At 46.0% G+C, this 21,932-nt stretch overlaps 1 protein-coding gene across 1 annotated transcript in view; it reads right to left on the bottom strand.

The window, feature by feature from the left end:
- MYCBPAP (MYCBP associated protein) overlaps positions 1 to 18,103 on the bottom strand; it is a 1,263,051-nt gene extending 1,244,948 nt beyond the window's left edge. The window contains exon 1 of the mRNA XM_069654887.1: positions 17,950 to 18,103. Coding sequence (XP_069510988.1) covers positions 17,950 to 17,998 — 49 coding nt within the window. The 5' untranslated portion in view covers positions 17,999 to 18,103. The remainder of the gene's footprint in view (positions 1 to 17,949) is intronic.
- Between the last annotated feature and the right edge of the window lie 3,829 nt (positions 18,104 to 21,932).

Below are 21,932 nucleotides of genomic sequence, written 5' to 3'. Positions count from 1 at the left end.
CTATGAACAATTCGAAGGTCCAGGTGAGATTGATGATAAATCACAGAAGAGGTGTTTGAGAAAGACCTTGTTCATTTTGAATGGACTATTCGAAATAGATAAGAAGATTATGTGAGTATAGTTGTAATACTCAAAGGGGGGGAATAATATAGAGGAAAAATGCAAATCAATGCGCATTAAGGATGTTGATGGGAAATGTAATTGGAAGATGACATAATGTAGTTATGGAAAGTGTGTTCATTTGAAAACGTAGGCCTCAAATCAGTCGTGAAACAGAAAACATTTTGAATGGTGTGTATTCAAGCAGAATGGAGGTGAACATCTTTACAAGAAATGATGCATTCAATCACACGTTTGAAACTGCTGTATCAACACAAATATTTAGAGGAACACTTTCACTGCCAAAATGCTATTACAACACACTGATAAAGGCTGTTTTTCACATTTTCTGTGCTCAATTGTACTTGTTGCTTGCAGCTGAATTGGCTACACAATCTGATATTGTATTAACTGGAGAAGACCAGCCAACCTTGCTGATCTCATGGTAGAATTCCACTCACTGTATTGAAACTAATGGAACAAAAAAGGTTAAAAAAAAAAATCAGAATTGTGCCGGTGCTACCGTCAGTGTCTGCGGGCGGGTGCCGGTCCGCCTGGCAGGTCAGACCTGGCGGGCTGATAGGCACCCGCTTGCACAACTCGTAGTTTGCCGGTCCGGTAAGAACGGTACCGGCAAGCTTACCGGTACCTTTGTTACCGGACCGGCAAACTTGTAATGAGGCCCAATGTCTTCTGCATCTGCTAGACCTGGGAGAAGGTAAGAGGAAGAAGGTGAAGGCGAGTCCTACCTCTCATAAGCGTGTTTTGTTTTTCAGTATGTTTACTCACCTTTTCTACAAAAAATAAAGCCAGTGTGTCTAAAATGGGCATAATCAACTATGTGGGTGTAATTAATTCACCAGGACACGGTAGACGTTCTGTATCAATGCTTATTGTTAATGAAGACAGGTAGTTACAACCCCCAGCACAGCCAGCTCAATCTCCTGCTTGAGCTAACGGCTGCATACTAGAACACCACACATCATGGCATCTTCCCTCCAACACTCCACCATCAACATCCCACAGCCACAACCTGAATCCATTCCTATCTCGCCATATACATATGACCTATCTCCCTTCTTTCCAACCACTCATTCATCCGTAATCATCCCTCTCTTCACTTTCGCCACTCTTCCCAGATTCCACATCTGTCCTCCTTAAATTCTCACTGCACCTTTCAACACCTTCTCGACTTGCACCTGAATTACTGCACAATAAATGTCCTTTCCTTCGCACCACTCCTTTCTTTATCCTCACCCAGTAACCCAAACATACCTCTGTGGCCTCATGACCTCTCATCTTGTTTATCCTCAAAATTCTCCTCTCACTTTTTAGATCACCTCTCGATCTCACATCCTCCACCCGAATATTAGAAGACCTACTCCTCCCCAACCACGCAGGGCATACATTGGCATTTCCTTTCCTCCCTCTCATCAATTCAAACAGAGTCGCATGTGGTGACATCTTGAAAGCATGCATCCTTTCGCTGATGCATTCCTTTCCATTTCTTCCACACATGGCAGCCAGCGATATGGCATCCTTAACACAAAATGCGACCCCCACAAAAATGTTTTAACATTTCTCCACCACCCAGTGACACGCTAATGCCTCCTTCTCTATTGCAAATTCCTTTTTTCAGCAGTTTGCAGTATCTAGATGCATGCACTATAATTATCTCTGATACAACATCATCTCTTTATGTCAGAACTGCCCCAATGCCAACATCACTAGCATCCACTGTTATTGTTGACTCCCTCTGGGTGTCAAATTGTGCCAATGCTCGAGCCATGTCAATCTCCTCCTGTATTCCTTTAAACTCACCATCACACACCTCATTCCAAACAAACTCTTCCCCCTTTCTCAACAGTTTCTTCATTCCTCCAATTTTGTCTGCAAAATGTTTAACAAACTTTTGATAGAATTCATCATTCCAAGAAACAACCTCAATTTACTTTTTGTTTGGGATACCTCAACATTCTTTATACTGTCCACAATTTCCTTTTTGGGACTAATTCCTCTTGCACTAATTTCATGTCCTAGATAGTCTATTGATACCTTCCTGAAAACACATTTCTCCTTCTTAAACATCATCCCTCGCTTTTCCAAAATATCCAACATCTTTTTAAGAATCTGTTCATGTTCACTTTGGGACTCACCACAGATAAGTATGTCATCCTGGAAGGAATGTACTACTTGCATTCCCCCAAACAATGTATCCATTACTTTCAGAAACACAGATGATGCGGAAACCAGTCTGAAAGGCATTTGTTGAAAGTGAAATATCCCCTCATGCATAACAAACACAGTCAATTTCTGTGACTCCAGAAGATAAGTCTAATTTTTTAATATCTTACCCTTCGCTATTTTGTTACCACTACCAGTGGAGATACCCATTCTCCTGTAAGAGTTCTCTCAATTATTCCTAACTCACACAATGTATCCAGTTCGCTTTTCACACCCTCTCGCAACACTAGGGGAACTTGGTGTAACTTGGACACACAACAGGAACACTCCTGTTCTACAACACGGTCTGGTGCCTCATTCCATGTATCCTTCCAACACCATCCACAAACACTGCCTTATACTTATTCACATCAACTTCACCTCCTCCCAATTCCACCTGTAGAATTTGACCATCAGTATTAGGATCTAACCTTTTGCTCTCGCCATCCCAAGAGGGTTACTCCCTTCTTGGTCACATATATTTTACCTTCCGCAACTCATCCTTTAAACTCTAGCTTAGTCATAAAATGCCCCAGCACTTCTATTCTGTCCATATTATAGCCACCAGGATTGATATCAGCGTTCAGCAAACCATAAACATTCCCCAATACAGTTTCCTCATACACTTTTTGTGGCATAAGAGATACTTTTGCCCACAGGACCGCAATCATTTTTACTCTTTTCCCATTCACCATTATCTCTGCTTCAGGGCTTTCACAATCTTCTTCACGGTTGCCATCATTAACCACATTCACTGTAATAATATCTACATGTTCATCCGTATCAACGCCTGAAGAATCATCCATATCACCACAATTTTCTTGCTAAGGTTTCCTTGACGGTTTTTGCAACAGTTTGCGAAGTGGACCCATCTTTTACATTTGGTGCAATTGACTCTTGCTCCCACATCGAAAGCATAACCGCTCTTCACTCAATGGACCTTTTCCTCTTTTCAACATGCATTTTGTTTCTCCAAAAGTCTTTCCTTTATTTATATCCTGAGTTGCAATGTTTAGTACCTCAATCTTCTCATCCACTTTCCCTTCTTACTTAGTGATCTTGGCCACACATGCCATTGAATGTTCTACCCTTTTGGCAATTTCGAACAGACCTGGCCACCCTCTGATCTCGGGCCCAGGTCCCCTCCCCCGCCAGTCGCACACCTGCACTGCCTTCGTGGCAAACCCCGCACTTGGGTCTGTTTTCTGTATCCCTAGAGTCCCACTATCAGCACTTGACACCTGATGCCTGCACTTACACTTGTCACCTGCTGGCCTTACTTTTACTTATTATTTATTCTATTATCCCATGTACTGCACTGTCCCTGTCCCCTTACCCCTGCACTTTCCCCTTCCCCCTTCCCATGCACTTGCGCGATCTGATTGACACTTGGTTTAGTTGGATCGTTGTCTGTCTTCCCTTTGTTACCCCTCCCTTGCCTCGTCGCGCCTTGAAACACTTGTGCATAGGCGCGTCATAAATGCTATATCATATCATATCATCCAACTTTGGATCATCCATTAACCACAGTTCTTCCCTTATCCTGTTATTGCCACAATAAACCATAAATTGATCCCTAATGTGTTCATCTACCGAGTTTTGCTAGGATATATGCTAGGTCTTTCAATTCATAAACATCATGGGCCCTGGTAACTCTGCATGGCTATTGTCATGCACAGACAGTCTTCACAAATTAATTAGGTAGAGAGCTGCTCCAATGTATTGCACACCTCTACTCCTTATTCTTATGTCACTTCCTCTTACTCCACAGCATCTCTAGTCCTTCCTCACACTCCTCTTTATGGTAGCACAGCTGAGGCACTCTCAATGTGTTACTCCACAGCGTCTCTAGCCCATCTAACTGTTGAACTGATGAAACAAAAATACTGTGCAATATTCCTCACTCCAAGTAGTTCAACACCTTCCATTGAAAAGGGTGATGCCTCTATTCCTGGCACTGAAATAGTCACTCAATCACAAAGTGTATCGGCAAAGCGAAACCTCCTTTAGTGCGGCTTGCGTACACTGTTATTCACTGGCGTTCTCTGTAAGCAGGCCCTGACGTGCAGACCAAACACAATGACATGCGCACATTGTCCTTGACAACGGGTCGCTAGGAACCACACAGGTCGCTAAGATTGATGCGGCTTACGTGTATGACACGTGCACAGCGTCCTTGACAACGGGTCACCAGGTCCCACATGGGCCGCTAAAACGGACGTGGCTTACGTGGCTCCTGCTCCCCTAACAACCGGCAATGAAAACAAACAGTACCTTGGCAACCGCTGCTGTGTTGGAAATGCCACAGCGGTTGCCGATGACTAGCTTTCCCTACCACATGTCACCGGCCTCAGTACTGACGGCGGAGTCCTTGAAATCCTCTTCCTCACTGCAAACGCTGCACTATGTTCCTCCAGCTCTTCATTGCAGCTCTCAAAAAACTCTTGCTGAGCTGCCATGACATGCCGGGGGTTGCTCAGCCACAACAGCTTGTCACCAATGTAATAAAGTCACCCGCACACGGTAGGCTTTCTGTATCAAAGTATTTTTTTTAACACATTTTATTGTTTTATTGACAACAGTATAACTTACAGACTTCCATATGTATTCAAATAACAATGCAGAACAGATTATGTCTGCTTGTCCCCTACGCCCCCAACTCCACATACCCACATCCCAGCCTATTCCACATGTATTTTTCCCATCACATTCCATCCGACTGTACTGAGTATTTACATTTATCTCTATTCCGTCAATTGCAACGGGGCATTTATTACCACCTGGGTGTCACTGTGCACAGAGGCCCTCAGTTCCTGTAGCATATGCCTCCAAGAGTCCAAGTCTAAATTGTGTTCTCCTTAGCCTCGCCGGTCTGCCTCCTGCCACACTGAGGTCTCTGCCAACGACCATTTTTGGAGGTCACTCCAGCACAGACTTACTTCTGGGCCCTTGCGCGCTTTCCAACCCACCGCTATCCTACGTTTTGCTAGGATATATGCTAGGTCTTTCAATTTACCGACATGTCTTGCTTGCTTCGGTCGTACAAAAATGCCAAGCATACAGGCTGTGGGAGACTGTGTGTCCAATATTATACCGGCCCTGGCTAGGGACTGACTATGTCTTCCCAGTATTGTTGGATCTTCCTACACGCCCAGAACATGTGTACCAAATCTGCATTAATCAGTCCACATTTTGGGCAGGTTTGTTCTGTTGCTTTGCTAAATTTGGAGATTTTCTTAGGGGTTAAATACGCTCTGCGAGTTATGTACAACTGGATTAACTGAAGTTTCACATTTCCGGACACCTTTTTTTGATAAGCTATCGCTCTACCACAGTCTTTATCTGTCAGTTGTTCCTGCAGATCTGCTTCCCAGCTACGCCGGGTCTGCGCAAGCATATCTCCACGCCGAGACATCAATAATTTGTATATTCTCGATACTACATGCCCTCCTTCTGAAATATCATAAAGTGTTTCTACTGTTTCATCCTGCTGCAGTTCCCTGTCTGTTACCGGCCATTTCTGCTTTAGCCTAATGAGGAGTGAAGCATATATTATATGTTGCCCTTCATCTAAACCAGTTTCTGAGGTGAGTGCTCTGAAGTCCATTGGCCTCCCCTCTTGTAGTAAATATCCCACTGTAGCTACCCCAATGGGTTCCCAATACTTCCTCACAATTAATCTGAACTGTGGGTCCTCTTCCTTTAGTGTTACCAATGGGATTTGAGGAGAGAAGGGTGTCTCTTTCTCTAGCAAGCGACAAGCCCTATGCCATACCACCCTACCCAGCATCAGCAACAGTGGGGGTTTCGGGCTTTGCGGCGCTTGCCTCCTTATCACCTACTTCAGGAAAAATGGGGTGCAAGCTGGCTGTAGCAACATATTGTCTTGGGACTGTTCGTCTGACAGCCAGTGCGTAATACATTGAAGTTGGCTGGCTAGGAAGTATGCTCCAAAATTGGGCACTTTTATACCTCCCTGGTCGTATGGTCTCTGCAATTTCATTAGTGCCATTCTGCATTTGGAATTATGCCACAAAAGAATTCTTAGAGACGCCTTTATGTATGTTGTACGGGACATTAATGAAGAAGTGAAGGAGCTTCGGGAGCACCCCCATCTTTAACCGAGCAGCCCTAACCATCAGCGAGAGCGGTAGTCTAGCACAGAAGTCCATGGATTTCTCTATTTTATCTACCGCCTTCTATGTGTTCTGTATGTGTTCTGTCTTGGGGTCATAGAAGATTTCTACTTCCTGATGTTTAAATGTGTTCACTTCCCACTTAACTGGTAGCACCAACAATGTGTTCAGAGGTTTCCCTTTATACCCTGCCAAGGGGAACAAGCACGATTTCCATGTGCTAATCATGATGCCTGAAAGATCTGTGTAGCGATCAAACACGTCTAAAATATACTGTAGGTTAGTCTCCGGGTGTTTATACAGGGAAATCAGGCTCCTACTACCATGTGTAAGTAACTATGCCAATACATGAAGGGGAGTCCCCCTAGATGAACCAATTTAATTCTATGTTTCAATATGGCCTAGCCTTAATAAGTGTAAAAAAACGGGCTCCTGGAGGATCAACCCTATTCTGCCCAGGAGGGCTAAAGCTACTAGAACACAAGGGAAAGGGTCGAGAAAAACCAATTGAGAGCCTCCTCCCTTATTGTTGGGCCCTGGGTTCACCTTCTACCTTCGACCCTTTCACTTGTGTTCTAGCCCTAATAAGGCCTCGGCTTGTCCTAAATAAATTTAGACAAAATCCATAAGATGGCACACACATGAATAAAAAATTATTTATTGGGAAGGCCTAAAGGTCCTACAACAAATCAGATGTAAAACAAATCTCATAACATTATATGTGTATAAGATTTTATGCAAATCAAACTGAGTATTAGAAATAAAAAATCCCTACTGGGAAACTGACCAACAAGGCCTTAGTGTTGCATGTTAACTAATTAGTAATACAAACAAACACATAAATGCTGATTTAGAGACAGAGTTCTTGAAATGGCCAAAAAGACAAATCTTGTTTCTTGTGGATCAGTGATAGAGGATTATAGAAACACGGGGGTGGCCAGAGACTGGGCTTGGTCTATTTCATCAGTCCATAGTCTTGCTCCTAAACTGCTGACCCTCTCTGGCTACTGCATGGCTGATTCAATGTATGCCAATACTGCATGTATAGTACAAACAAAAAAGAGAAAACACTTTAATACCAAATACACATCGCAGGTCTACGCCTCAGTTGTCGTGACAATCACAAGGATACATATGTGGTAGTGGTTGTATAATTGAGGCGTTTCGGCAGGTGATATATTATGCTGCCTTCTTCAGGACCCCAAGGGAAGTTTGGAGCTCTGTGGATGTGGGTATTACTGCACCATAAAGATTAAACTATTATAAAAATCAACATTAAGAAGAAGAGTTAAGAAGACGGAGTATGTAAGAAAACCAGAAAAAGCAGACTAAAACCAAATACATCACCCGTCACGTGTGTGATCACCCAAATAGTGGAGGTCTCCAGTGTGCAAAGAAATATACTACATCTACAGGAAACCAACATGGGCTAAAAACAAGAAAAGAAATAAAGATAACTGAAAAAGGTTTAGTGCGGCGTGAGGTGAGTATCCCAAACACACATTCCACACCCAGTGGGTCAGCGTCCACAGAAATATTAATTGCACATTATAAACTTACTAAGTAATGAAGGTTTATATTCCATTGAAAGGAGATTCTACATCAAGGGTGGACAACAAATATCCATAGATGTTTCTCAGACCGTCACCACACATGTCATCTAGCGGTTTGACACCAGCTATCATAAGGAAAAAGATACACTTGTGAATATCGACAAGAATTCAAAGGTTGGCCTTTCTATTTAGTTGGCCTAGAAAATAGATCCTACTTACCCTCACTATAGATGTATGGAATGGTGCCTTGAAAGGGCAACAATGTCTATTGTGGCTGTCTTCCAACACAAGCTTTCACATGCTGTTTTGCATGACACCAAGTACTGACAGTAATACTGGGTACATGGAAGAAAAGCAAAGCAAAGAGGTGAGACACCCAACAAGTGTGAGGACAAATGGCATCTAGTAGGCTCACCCTTTAGCTTGTTTTTCATAGGTCTTTAGAAGCGGGATTAATCAAATGAAGGCATAAATCCTCCAACTCGTGGCCGGTTTCGTGTGTGAATCAATGAATGTTCATACGTAATGCTCCTGCTGGAGACCAAAAGACAAAGTCCCGGCAGAGAATCAGAGTACACTTATGGTATTAGTACAGAAAGGCATATGTGACCATGCCAATAATATGGTATGTATTCCTTTTGCCGTGAAAATGCTACCCAAATTACTCATCTGGGTGTTCACCTAGCCTGTGCAATTAGTACACAATGATATGCGAAGGGCCCAAGGCTTTTCCCTAATGTATGTATTGCTGCTTAGCCCCTGCCGAGATCGACTGTAAATGTATTTCATAAAATTGGCTGAGATCTCGAACAAGTGGCATTGCGATGTCATCGACTTACATTCAAATCATCACTGCTGTGGACTGGTCTCGTTTAGGCCACTTGCAACAGTGTCCAATCGGTGCATCCATCTGGCTTCTGAAATGTTCAGTTGTCGTGATGTACATGTGCTCTTGGGCAATGCTTCCAAGACCCACCAAACCAAGTCTTCAGATGAATGTCCATGCTCCATAAAATGGGAGACCAAGGGTGCGTTTATGGACTTACACCTGGTCCGGGACCTGTGTTCCACTATTCTCGTATGGACGGTTCTTGATGTCTGTCCCACATACTTCTGTCCATATGGACATTGTACACAGTAAATGGCATTAGGGGGCTTACAATTAGAGTGTGTCCTTAAAGTCCATTTCCTACCCCTAACTTCAAAGTCCTTAATTCTTTTACTGTATTTACAGACCGAGCACACACTGCAGGGGAAGTGGCCTGTGAGAGGGCGTAGGTCCCAACCCGTGATTGTATTCCTAGTTGCCTGTGGTCTGGAGTGCACAAATAAATCCTTAAGATTCTTTTGTCTTGTTAAAGCAAACAACGGCAGTGGTTCATCCGTTAGCTCCAATCTGACAAGCGGCCAACATTTCTTAATTACCTTCTTTACTGCATAGGTGTGGGTAGTGTATGGTAATACACACACCAGTTTATCTTCTTTGCAGGATTCTTTTGGAGTCAAGAGAGTTTCCCTAAGTGTGTACCTGGTTCTCTTAACAGCTCTTGTTACCAGTTTAGTTGGATACCCTCTTGCCACCAAACGCTCTTTCAGGTTTTCTGCATGGATGGTGTAGTCGGAGATTGATGTGCAATTTCTCCTTAGCATGAGGAATTGGCCATACGGAAGGTTGTCCTTCACGGTCCTAGGAGGGAAACTTGTGAAATGGAGCAATGTATTTCTATCTGTTGGCTTTCTAAATTGGGAACACTCTAGTGTCTCATTCCTCACGCAAATGTTGAGGTCCAAAAAGTGTATCTCTGTGATGCTGATATTGATGGTGAATTACATTTTTGTAAGGCATAAATTCAGCCATAAAAAGAATTCTTGTAAGATGTCGGCCAGACCTTGCCAAATCATAAAAATGCTGTCAATATAACGATGCCACAGTTGGATGTAAATCAAAAATGGGTTGGTGTTTGTGAGGACATAATGATGTTCCCACATCACCATATACAGTATGGCTAGGCTCGGCGCAAAGGCAGTGCCCATCGCCGTTCCTTAGGTCTGTAGAAAGAATTGATCTTTGTACTCAAAATAGTTCTTTTCAAGTGCTATAGTCAACAATTCCAGAATTAATTCTGGCGAAATGTCACGAGGTGGTGGTTCAGTGACAAATATCTCACGTATACACTGAGATGCCTCCTCTTGTGTGATACTCATGTAGAGTACCCGTCTGGCGAGAGTGACCAAAATCCCCTCATCTGGTTTGAAGGATCTACCTTCGACTAGTTGGATCACCGACATACTATCTCACAGATAGGTATTACTTTTTTTGACTGAGGGGCTGTAGAAACATATAATGTATTTGCAGACTGGCTCCAAAACGGAGCCACAGCATGCAACAATCTGACGCTAGGTGGATTATTTAGGTCCTTATGGGTCTTCGGCATCGCATAGAATGACGGTGTACGACCATCCGAAGTATTCAAAAAATCAAATTCATCACCATTGAGCCACCTTCATTCTTGTGCTAAGGTTGTTACCATTAGTATTTCTTTTTTTTTAGCTCATTCTGAGGATCTTTCCTCAGTTTCTTGTAACTGTCAACATCCTCGAGGAGATTCATCACCATCTCATGATATTGTGACTGATTAAACACAATTCCCCCTCCCTTATTGGCAGGTTTAATCACCAGGTCAAGGTCATTGGATAATAGACCAATCGCTTTTCTTTCAGCATTTGGAAGATTATATCTTACTTGTTGTCTATTCCATTCCAGATATCTTATTTCCTTAAGGACACACTTTTCAAATGTTACTATTTCCTTCGGCAAGAAGTAACTATGCCTGCATCCTGATACTCCTTCCGGAGATACACAGCCAAGGGTTCTAAGGCCAATATAAACAACATAGGGGACCATGGCCAACCCTGCCTTGTACCTTTTCCTAGCAACCATTGGTCCGAGATATGGTTACCTGTCTTAACTCTCGCTACCGGACTGCTATATAGCAGCCGTACCCATTTAATGTATGTGGGCCCCCTGATGAAACGCTTCAGTGCCGCGAACAACCATGGCCATCTAACCGAGTCAAATGCCTTGACCGCGCCTAGCGAGGCGACAGCAGAATGATGCGTACTGCCGCTGGTGTGATCGATGATGTGGTGTAACCTTCTCAGGTTTCATGTAATATTCCTGTCCGGGACATATCCCGTCTGGTCAAGGAGGGACAATCTGCCATGTGACTATCACCGGTGCATCGTCCGATAGTACACGTGCTTTATAGTCCGCCATTTTGATTTCGCCTAGGGATTCCTCCCCTGTGAAAACATAGTCTAGTCTGGTGTATAGGTCCTTGGGTGGCATATAATGTGAATATCCATGGGCTTGCGGGTGCAAAGTCCTCCATATGTCAGACAGTGTGAATGCTCGCAACAGCATGTTCAAGGCTTTGGCTGAAGGGGTGTGCACGTTTGTTATCTGATCTATTAAGTCTGCCCCAAACCAATGTGCCATCTCTATATGGGCCAATTTTGAGGTATAGCGAGCAACATACAATGGGGGAGGGGGCATTACTTTTACCATTGAGGTACTCATTGTCGCCAAGATGTCCCAGGGACGTAGCCAAATACTTGAAAACCAGTCAGGGCTTTTTAGGAAACTCTAGTTTCCTTGTTGGTATCTGGGCTGCAAGGCCCAGCTTGCGAGGACTGGCAGAAGGTACCACGTGACATGGGGCCACTTGGCAGCCATGTTAGAGTGCTGTGTGTCATGGTTTGGTGCGTAAGTGTTGATAATACAGAGTTCTCTCTCTGTTCCACAAATCCCTATACTATAATCATCCTACCTTCTTTATCCTTAAACGTCTTGAGGACCCTGAATGGTACAGACGGTGCCACCCATATCAAAACACCTCTAGCGTATGCCGAATACGGCGAGCCCAGAGTTGTGCCATTCCATCTTCTGGCAAGGGCGGCTAGTTTCTCCACTGTGAGGTGTGTCTCCTGTAGGAGTGCTATGTCCATTTTTTGGCGGCATATTATCCTATTACGTTTAATATAACTATTTAGCCCCCTGACATTCCAGGCGGCTATTTTAGGTTCACCCATCACAAATAAGATCTTCCGTATGACTCGTCAGTCTGATGTGCATATCATTCATACCCCGTGTGGATCTATAGGCTAACTCCCAACTAACTACCCCAACTTTTATACCGCCCTAACCCCCAACAATTGCCCAGCTCAGTAACTTGTGCTCAGGCATCCAGCTTCTCACTGCCGCACCAGTTTCTTGTCCCTGGTGCCTGGAGTGCAGCAGGCGGATACGTAACAACTAGTATCACAAAATAAAAACCAATCTTAGGTGAAGGACGCTTCCTTGCAGCGTGCTCCTGACTACAGAGTCTACGCTGCTTGCTCGTGCAGTCTACAAAGTTGCTGGTGCCCAAGTCTTCTTTCAATAGGGGTTGCTTCCCACTGAAGTCGGTCAACAGCTTTTGCATCAGTCACACCCTACCCAGATCACCAGAGGGGGTCCGTAAGCATGTGTCTGCCTCGCCGACCATTTGACTGTCCATCTCAGTTGGCACATTTTCCATGTCCATCAACTTGTGTGCATCCTGAGGGGTGTCAAAGAAGATGGCCTGACCTCCGTTTATCATTTTCAGCCTTTCCAGGTACAGCAGCATGTATTTGAGGTTCACCACCCGAAGCCCCCTCTTAACCGATGTAAAGTGCAGCCTCTGTTTTTTCCCTTGCAAGGTGTAGTCTGGGTATGCTGTAATATTTGCTGATGCTCTCTGTATCGTACCGCCTTTCCGGAAGTGTTCAAGGATCTTTTCTCTGTCTTTATAATTTAGTATCCGGGCTATGATGGGCCATGGCGGGGCTCTTGGTGGTGGTTTCCTCATAAAGGACCTGTGTGTTCTTTCTACTGTAAAACCCTGAGTGAGGGTGCCTAGGCCAATTTCTTGCAGCAGCATGTTCTCCACGAAGTTAGAAGGGTTCACTCCTTCACCTTCACGGAGTACGATGATTCTAACATTGTTGTGTCTGGCACGCCCTTCTGCGTCTTCGACTCCGTCCTTTAGGTTCCTCAATCGCAGCTGCAATATCGATACATCTTTTGAGGTGTCCTTCAGGCTAACCGCGTTCACTGCCACTTCCTTTTCAAGAGCACCGGTACGTTCTGCGAGTGATTGCACATCTTGCCTCAGGAGGTTCACGTCTAGGCTGATGGCATCCATTTTGGATACTAATACGATCTTAAAGGCTGCTATTGCTGCTAAAACCTGTTGGGCCCCCTTCGTTTGTTCCAGCTCTCCTTGTGATGTTGGTTCCTTTGGCATGGTGCTTTCATTTGAATTTGTTGGTTTAGCAAACGTGTCCCAAGTGGGCTGCTTGGACCTGTTTTTTTTAGTCTTGGGCACCATGATTGGGTCCCCCAGTACCAGCCTGTTCACCCCTTATTGGTTCCCCACTCGCCAATTAAAATGCTGGTCGCTAGCTTGTGCCAAGTGGAAGCTGCGTTCTTGTTCCTGGGCTTCAATATTTGTGATACGGTGCACACAGTGTGCTCTGCAGGCGGACGTCACTATAAGTCCCTCCCGTGATGGCTAGCATCAGTGTGCAATGTTGAGAGGTGACCACCTACACTTCTATGTGTTGTACACGTTGTGAAGACTGATGTATTCCCCCATGTGTGAGCAAACAATTACCGGTGCATTCCCATATTTCTGCGTGTTCTCCTGGGTGTACACTGAGTTCCCGTCTTCCCTACAGGGGGCCTCCAATGCTTATTCGAAGGCTGGCAGTCGTTGCATAGTCAACGTTTTATACTGCAACCTAGGGCTTCCTGTGAAAGGTTCCTTCCCCACGTTATTGGGCCAAAATCACACGTGCATGTGACCCCCGTAGATTAACACACAGTCTTATGCGCGTAACTGGACGACCTACTGTTCCAGCATAGCTGACTCCTGTCCTTAGCTGATGTCGTGACTCGGCCCCATATAAGGCCACGAAAGCTTTCGATTGCCCCTCCAGTTACCTGGAAAATTCCTTGGCGTTTGGGTCAATGCCGAAAACGCAGTGATTCTGTGTGGACTGCAGCATCCAGCATTCCGTGTTAGTGCTCGAATCGGGCACTGTGGTCACGTGACACACACGGACCGTCGTCTCGCGTCTGTACGCGAATAGTACTTATTCTTGCTGCGCGTACGGAGCGGGTGCTCCTTAACTGAGTTTTACAGCCAGTTTTGTAGCATTAGTTTCCTGTAATCATTGTGAAAACCTGTCCTTGACTCCTTGGCCTGTTACTACGGATTAGTCTTTTGAATTGCCCCTGATTTCTGGTATCCAGTTCCTTTGGATTGATTCCTGTTACCCCGACACGGCACACATTATCTGGATTTCTTTTGCTTACCGTTTTGGTTACGTTGCTATTCCGGAGCCCTGCAACCCGGCGTAATCGCCTCTGAAACTTGGTCAAGTACCTCCAGATTCCTGCCTGGACCCGCTTGCTTACCTTCATTTCCTCTCTTTCAGTTCCATTTCCTTCACCCCCTATCTTTGCTTTTCGCCCCTCCTCCACACCTCCATACATGGACTCACTTACCTACACACTGGGACGCTCTGCTGAATTACGAGGATTGTTCATTTGGATACAAGGGTGACTGTTGTGGACGCTCTCCTGTTTTCTTCTTTGGTCACTCCTCCCATTACCACCAGGACGCTGTGCAGTACGACACAAACTGTTGTTTATCTGTTCTATTGGGATCACTGGACTTCTTCTGGAATTTCTTTATCCTGTCTTCATTTCACTTCATCCGCTGTGGCCAAGTAGGTTTCGGGTCTTGTTCTTCACGGAGCAGGTAAGAGTGGGAAATAGGGGGTGGTGGCTGACACGGTTGGTACCTTTGATCAAAGTACTGAACAGCTGTTATTGTTGTTTCCTCTAGCTCTGTTGCTGCTGCTCCTGCCTTTTCACTCAAGCCCCTTGTCTGTTAGGTGCTTTTTCGTAGTCCTGCAGACAGCGCTCTTGTGAGGAAAGTTTGGCTGCAAATTAGCTCCAGGCTAAGAGGGGGTTGTGATAGGAACTATCTGGTTTTGACAGCTGACCATTATCATATTTGGACTTTACTTGTTTAATCCGGTGTTCATTCCTTTTTACATAAAGCCGGCCATCAAGACCGTGCCTGCAAGGATGTTGGATTACACTATTAGCACATTGCGCATTCTGGTGATCCATTCCCTTATGTGTGTGCCCCCCACCCACAGGGCTTGCTATAGTCAGGACTGGTTTCTATCCCTGCCCCGCTTCACATATTACGCTGTAGCATGGCTTATGCTTCACATGCTTATCTGTGCAGAGCTTGAAGGGGGGAGGGAGTGGGTCGCTGCAGGCACAGCACAAGCTCCCTGTGCTCACCGGAGTATGTTCTTGAGCTTGGTGCTATCTATGCGCCAGCTGCTGATCTTCACCGCTGAATGCCCTCGGGGCTACAACTGTCCCTCCCTGACTCACTGCTGTATTCTGCGGTGCCGTCGGCAGTCCCACGGCTATTACAAGTGTTGCTCGCTGCACCTCGTTCGGCTCGTTGGGCTCTTCCGCCCGACCGCTCGCTGCACAGCCGCTTGCTCTAACGGCATCAGACACGCCTACCTTCGCAGCTTGGTCTCGAAGGACCCTGTCCCTGTCTCTGTCTCTATGCGGGAGCAGGCCGGGTTGCTGCAATCCTCCGGCAGTTGTGCTTTTGCCTCATATCACCGCTCTGCCTCCGTGTTGGAGCAGTTTACTGCATCGTGTCTGCTGCCATATTGGATTCTCTGCCACCTGCGGAGCCGTGTTCTTCCTCAAGCCTGTTTACAGCGATACACCAACCATCTGTTTTCCCCTACACACATATGTGCCAGCTCTATTCCCCCATCGGTTGGTGCGCAGACAAGTAGAAAGGAACATGTCCTTACTGCATGGCTACTTAGCCATGCCCACACCCTGTGTCAATGTTTATAGACAGGTAGTTACAGCATGGCCAGCTCAATCTCCTTCTTCAGCTAAGTGCTGCCTACTAGAACACAAGGCATCATAGCAACTTCCCCCCAACACTCCACAGCCACATTCTGAATCTATTCCCATCTCGCCAGATGACAGTAGGAATAATCGACGTGGCGAGGTGAAAATGAAAGCATTTCATTTCGCTTCATCACAATGAAGGACTAAGTACGTGCAACCTTTGCTGGGCAAAACAAGTGCCCTGTTCCTCCTCTCTCCACCACATGCAGTGTCCATAATGTCCCCTTCAGGACCTAACCTGCAGAACAAAAGGAGAGACATACATGCGACTTCTGAGCTCTCAGCACACTAAGCGCTAAACACCATTTTGCTAAGTGGGCTTTACCTGCTATGCATCATGTGGAGCACAGATTGATTTGGAAAGCCTGGGCAATTACATTTTTAACATGTGTCTTTGTTATTAGCAGTGCCTTTTCTAATATGTAAATGCTTAAGTAATTGGATTTGTGATGGAACGTTTTGGATTGAAAATCCTGCACACAGCTTCAGTGATTTACCAAATTCCTTATTATTACCAAGCAACAAAAACAAACCTCATTTGATATGGATATTCACATTTTCTTAACACAATGCATACCAACAAACTGGAAGTTTGTCTGAAAGAATCCCAGATACACTGCTTAACCAAAGTGAGTGATCCTTGGCAAACAATTTAATCTCACTATGCATTGCCTGCAAACATTGTGTGTTCTCAAAGCATGCCATCTGTTATACAAAACAATACAGGTGTCAAAAAAGGTCAAGCTCAGACTGTGATTGATGAGCGTCTTTAAGAGGTGGTTGCATTAGGCTAACAGAATCAAATTTAAAAGGTAATTCCTTAACAGTAACCCATTATACTGCGATTTTTCAGCAGAGCATGCTCCCGAGGCTAGACTCCACAGAGAGTAAAAGCTTGTGAGAACATATGAAAGTGGGTGTGTGGGGTGTGAGACATACAGAAATTGACACGGAATGAGACACAAAAAGCGAGACACACATAGAAAGTGAGACAAATGGATCACAGGGGAAATGGGGTTGACACGCACGCGGTGTGAGATTAATTGAAATGGGTCAATGAGCCACGGCCAGGATCCACCATGAGAGCGTTAAGACCCTACCAGGCTGAGATTCACCACACTTAAAGTCTAGATTGGTGAGTTTCTGCACTTTTCGCTTAAAGCACCAAGGCAGCAGGGTTATTGGACGACAGCCCTTGTTATATGGACGGCAAGGGATGCCATGTGTGAGTACGACTTTGAGACCTGGTTGTTGCCTGCGTTGATATGAGATTTGAAATTGTGCACTTTCCCCTTTTCAATTTGGGAATAAAAGCTCTAGAAAGCACACCAAAAAACAAGATTGGATGGCCTGCCAATGCACTCCACGGGAAACTCAATGCCAACACATCTGCAGCTTTGAACACCTTTGTTTAAAATACGGTGGTTGTTAGTGTACTTTCCTTTTACAATTTTTTGGCAGTAGGTGTTTAAATACAATGTGTTCTAATTAACAAAGATCACAACTCCCAGTATGCAACAGTTTGTTAAAAAGCAGCTGATTACTTGTGTCCAAGTGGCATCATCATGTCCACATAACCCTATTTACAGTCTTATATAAACCAAACATTTCCGTTTTCTCGATTTGCCCAAACACACGGGCAAATAAAATACCCCACCAATCCGTTTCAATGAATAGTTCAGGTTGAACCAAGATTTCTATTTCACGGACTCTCAAAACATCTGTAAAAGTTTGGGAGACATGCCTACAGTTAGTAAAGTGTTCTGTTCACAGTCACATTCTAAAAGGTAACAACAGTGTTTAGGAGATTTCACTATGCGCACGTTGATCCCGTGTCTGTGTATGCAAACGATTTACATTACTTGCTCCCAGAGCCCTTCATTACCCGGGGGGGTCCTGGTCCTGGAGTCCCTCTTGCTCGCTTTACTTGCCATTGCGCCTGACTTTCGGAGCTGGTTCACCTGTCGTCATGGAAACACCAAACAGATCAAGTGAACCGTAGATTAATGCTGCCTTCCTGATCCATGACACGGACTTAGAAAAAAGAACCCATTGTCGCTGTTATCGCGGACATTTTGAAACGGGATGACTGTTCATATTAGAGAAAGGGATCAATATGAGGTCCTTTTAACAAATATGGTTCATGTTACATTCCATCCACGCAAACGACGCCCTACCAGTGCTACCAGAAGTCATGATTTGGAGTATTTTCCTTGAGAGCTACCCTCATGATTCCTCTTAAAGATCGAGCAACACGTAGGCGAAGGCAGTTCCCTGTGTACTTCCTAGATAGATTTTCTTTAGTGTGGCAAACGGTAATCTTGATTACTCCCACTCTTCCTCCTCACGGTATTTACTTGTGAAGTCCCTCCACTCTCTACTGAGAGCAGTGCCTTAAGTGGCTCTACAAATCGAGCCGGGCTCATCGAGGGGGCGTGGCCTAACAGCGGGGGCCTTGATGGCCCGTTAGGCCACGCCCCTTTGACGAGCCGGCTCAATGGGCTACTGCCACCCCTGCCAGGCAGCCTGTTGTAGAGATTAGCACCGTCTCCCCTATGGGGAAGAGGGTGCTGATCTCTGCATTTATATTCTATAGGCTTGCATGGCAGTGGACAGTGCCTCCCTATTCAGCCTTAATGGTGGTGCTGCCCCTCACCATCAAGGCTGAAAGGGTGAGGCCACTGGAAGCAGAGGCCTTTTTCCTAAAGACTGAAACTCCTGTGAATGCCAGGGAGCTTCAGGATTTAGAAAAGAAGGCCTTTGCTTCCAGCAGCCTCACGTTTTCTCCATAACGGTGGCGCCGGCCCACGTGCATCCATAGCTCTCAACTCACGCTTTTGGCGGGTGTCACCCGCCTTGTAAACAGCTTACTCACCCGCCAAACCTCCTGCACGCCCATTCATTTCAATGGGCCTCTCAACCGCCAAAAATAAAATCGGGGGTTTTCACCCGCCTTTGCGACATAAATGGTTGAGAGCTATGTGCATCATTTGATTAAAGGGATGCCTCGCAGGTGCGGCGCCACCATTATGGCTGAAAGGCATTTTTTTCTGAAGCCTGAAGCTCTCGCACACGAGCAAGAGCTTCAGCTGTAGAAAAAAAAGTCTTTTTGTGTAGTGGCCGGGGCTGCCTGGGGAAATTAGTGGGCCCCGGCAGGGCCCCACCTCAAAATGAAATTTCGGAGCCTGCCGGGGCACAGCCCCGGCAGGCCCCGGCCCACTTAAAGCCCTCACTGAGAGCAAACACTCGCAGCCACCATTTATTTATTTGTATTTATTGTGCATTTGTTAGGCACTTATACAAGTGAATTGTGTTTCAAAGCGCCCACAAGGCTTCAGAGAGGGAACATGGGATTGAGACAATTCATACACTGCACAGACATGCCAACACTTGGGAGCCCCAGAGAGGGAGATTTCTCCACAGAAATCGGAAGTATGGATTTTTCCCATTGTCATGTTGACAGTCTAGTTGTGGGAGGCGGGACGGGAAGTGACGCCAGAAGGCAGAGCTAGGCAGTTCGAGAAGTTACAGAATAAAGAAGACGTGTGAAGCATTAGCTTCGTCTCTGTGTCCTTTTGTCCGGCGCTGATGCGGGTGCTGCGTAGCATCCTGCAGAACAGCTGACACTCAGCTGTTACACTGGCTATGCAGGTAATGCGGGTGAAGCATGTACCCACATGCTGTCTGAAGGAGTGGCTTGGAGACGCCGGTCGCATCTGCATTAAACTGCGACATTGCGGCTGGAGGCAGCAAAGAGAACAGAAAGCCCTGCCCACCCCGGAACGCTCAGCAGAGCTGTGATAAAACCTGAGTCGCAGCGGTGCCCTCGCTCACACGGCGTGAGGAGGTGTTGATTCCTCCGTGGGGAGCCCGGCCCACACTGACACTCACAAAAGAGCAGCCATAACCCTGTGCTATAGCAGTGATTGGCTCACACAAGGTGAGTGGGGGGAATGCATACACCAATGGTGCTCGTGCTGGTAAGGTGTGGGGAGGGTGATGTTACCAGGCAAGATAAGCAATGTCCGATCAGGAGGGGGCACAAGCCCAGGATGGGGCCCCAGAGTTGGGGAATCGGGAAAATTGCCCAGCAGGAGCAGCCTCAATACAGGATCCTAGACTCGTTAACTGCCCAAATGCCGGGGGCTTTTGATGTGGTGGACACTAGCAACATGGGGCCAAGATGGTCATGGTGATGAGACTTTGAACTATACATGGGGGCCACAGGGCCCTTTGAAGAAAACCGACAAAAATGTCTTGTCTGCTAAAGTTAGCGGATGGTCTGGCCACATGTGACATCATTGATGAGATGCCAGCAATGTCTATTGGCTCACTGCAGGACCTAAAAGATTTACTATCGGCTTATTTCACTCCACATAACGTGGACTGCGAGCGTCACTTGTTTCACAGTACCAAGCAAGCCAAAGGGAGACCATGGACGTATATGTCATGAGACTTAGAATCAAGATGAAAAACGGTGACTTTGGGAATTATTCGAACACCGAGGCCCTGTGGTCACAGATCATTGCCTGGTGTGAATTGCAGACATTCCGCAGGAAACTGCTGCAGAAAGCCTGCACCTTAGATGAGATCCTAACTCTGGCAAGGGCGGAGAGGGCGGTTGACTCGCAGGTTGAGAGCTTTAACACCCTAACCGCGGGTGACACAATATATCTACTGCAACTGGGTAGGAGACCTGGGGAACCGTACTATTCCAATTGCAGATTTGATTATCCTCACAAAGGATCTTGACCGGCAAGTGGACAGCGGTGCACCACGTGTGGTGAGAAAGGTCATTTCAAGGCAGTCTGCCGCCTTCACAGGGACAAGGGTAAAGATAGGGGCCGGGAGGCTCCCCTGAAATATAAGCCCAAGCCCCGACCCACCACACCTCAACCAGCGGGTACGGCTCAGGTCCCGGCAAGATCAATGGACCCTGAAGCTAAAGATTGAGAATCAGGGAAAGAGAGAAACCGCAGAGAGAGGTGGGAAAGCAGAAGGTACGTGACCCAGGTACGACCAGAGAGATGCTTGCGCCGCCCCGTGCGGTATCTAGTTGACCAGTCTCCGTCGGAGACATAAGGCAGCTCCTCGGAGAATGAACATCTGAGGAAAGCAATTGCCTATGCTCTAGGAAATGCTGTGGCCTCAAAACACAGCCCCACCCTCATCATAAAACTCAACGAAACACCCACTGAGTTCCTCATTGACACGAGGTCGACCGTAAACATCATAAGTGAGGAGGTATTTCAGGAGCTACCACAACGGCCAAAGCTGTCCCCTGCCATGGTTCAAATATATGCATACGGAGCCACCACGCCTCTCACCTCCGTAGGTCAATTTGAAGGGGCCTGCAGATACAAGGGTAATGAAAAGAAAGTCCTAATCCATGTGCTAAAGACTAGTAAAGAAAGTGGCTGCGTGTTAAGTTTGGAGACGACCATATAAATGGGTCTGATTCATGTGTTGTACAAAATCATGGTCCAGAAGTACATTGACCCGGTGCACATGATAAAGAACTTATATCCTGGGCTATTCAAAGGCATTGGTAAACTCTGTAACAGGTACATCAAGATACATGTGGACGAGTCAGTGCGCCCTGTGGCACAACACTACAGGGGCATACCAGTGAACATTAAAAAAAAAAGTTGAGGACGAACTGCATAAACGGCTGGAACAGGACATTATAGAGCCTGTCACGGGTCCCACCACTTGGGTCTCGCCAATTGTTCCCGTGCCCAAAAAGGGGTTTAACGGCATAAGACTCCGTGTAGACATGAGAAGACCAAACCAGGCTATTCAGGGAGAGAGACACATGGCTCCCTGTATCACTGACATGATACATCTTCTCAACGAAGCCCAGGTTTT

The sequence above is a fragment of the Ambystoma mexicanum genome, chromosome 3q (genome assembly GCF_040938575.1).
Source record: "Ambystoma mexicanum isolate Mex_15411 chromosome 3q, UKY_AmexF1_1, whole genome shotgun sequence".
NCBI lineage: Eukaryota > Metazoa > Chordata > Amphibia > Caudata > Ambystomatidae > Ambystoma > Ambystoma mexicanum.
Note: the sequence above shows the minus strand (reverse complement) of the source record. Positions and strands in the feature narration are given on the sequence as shown.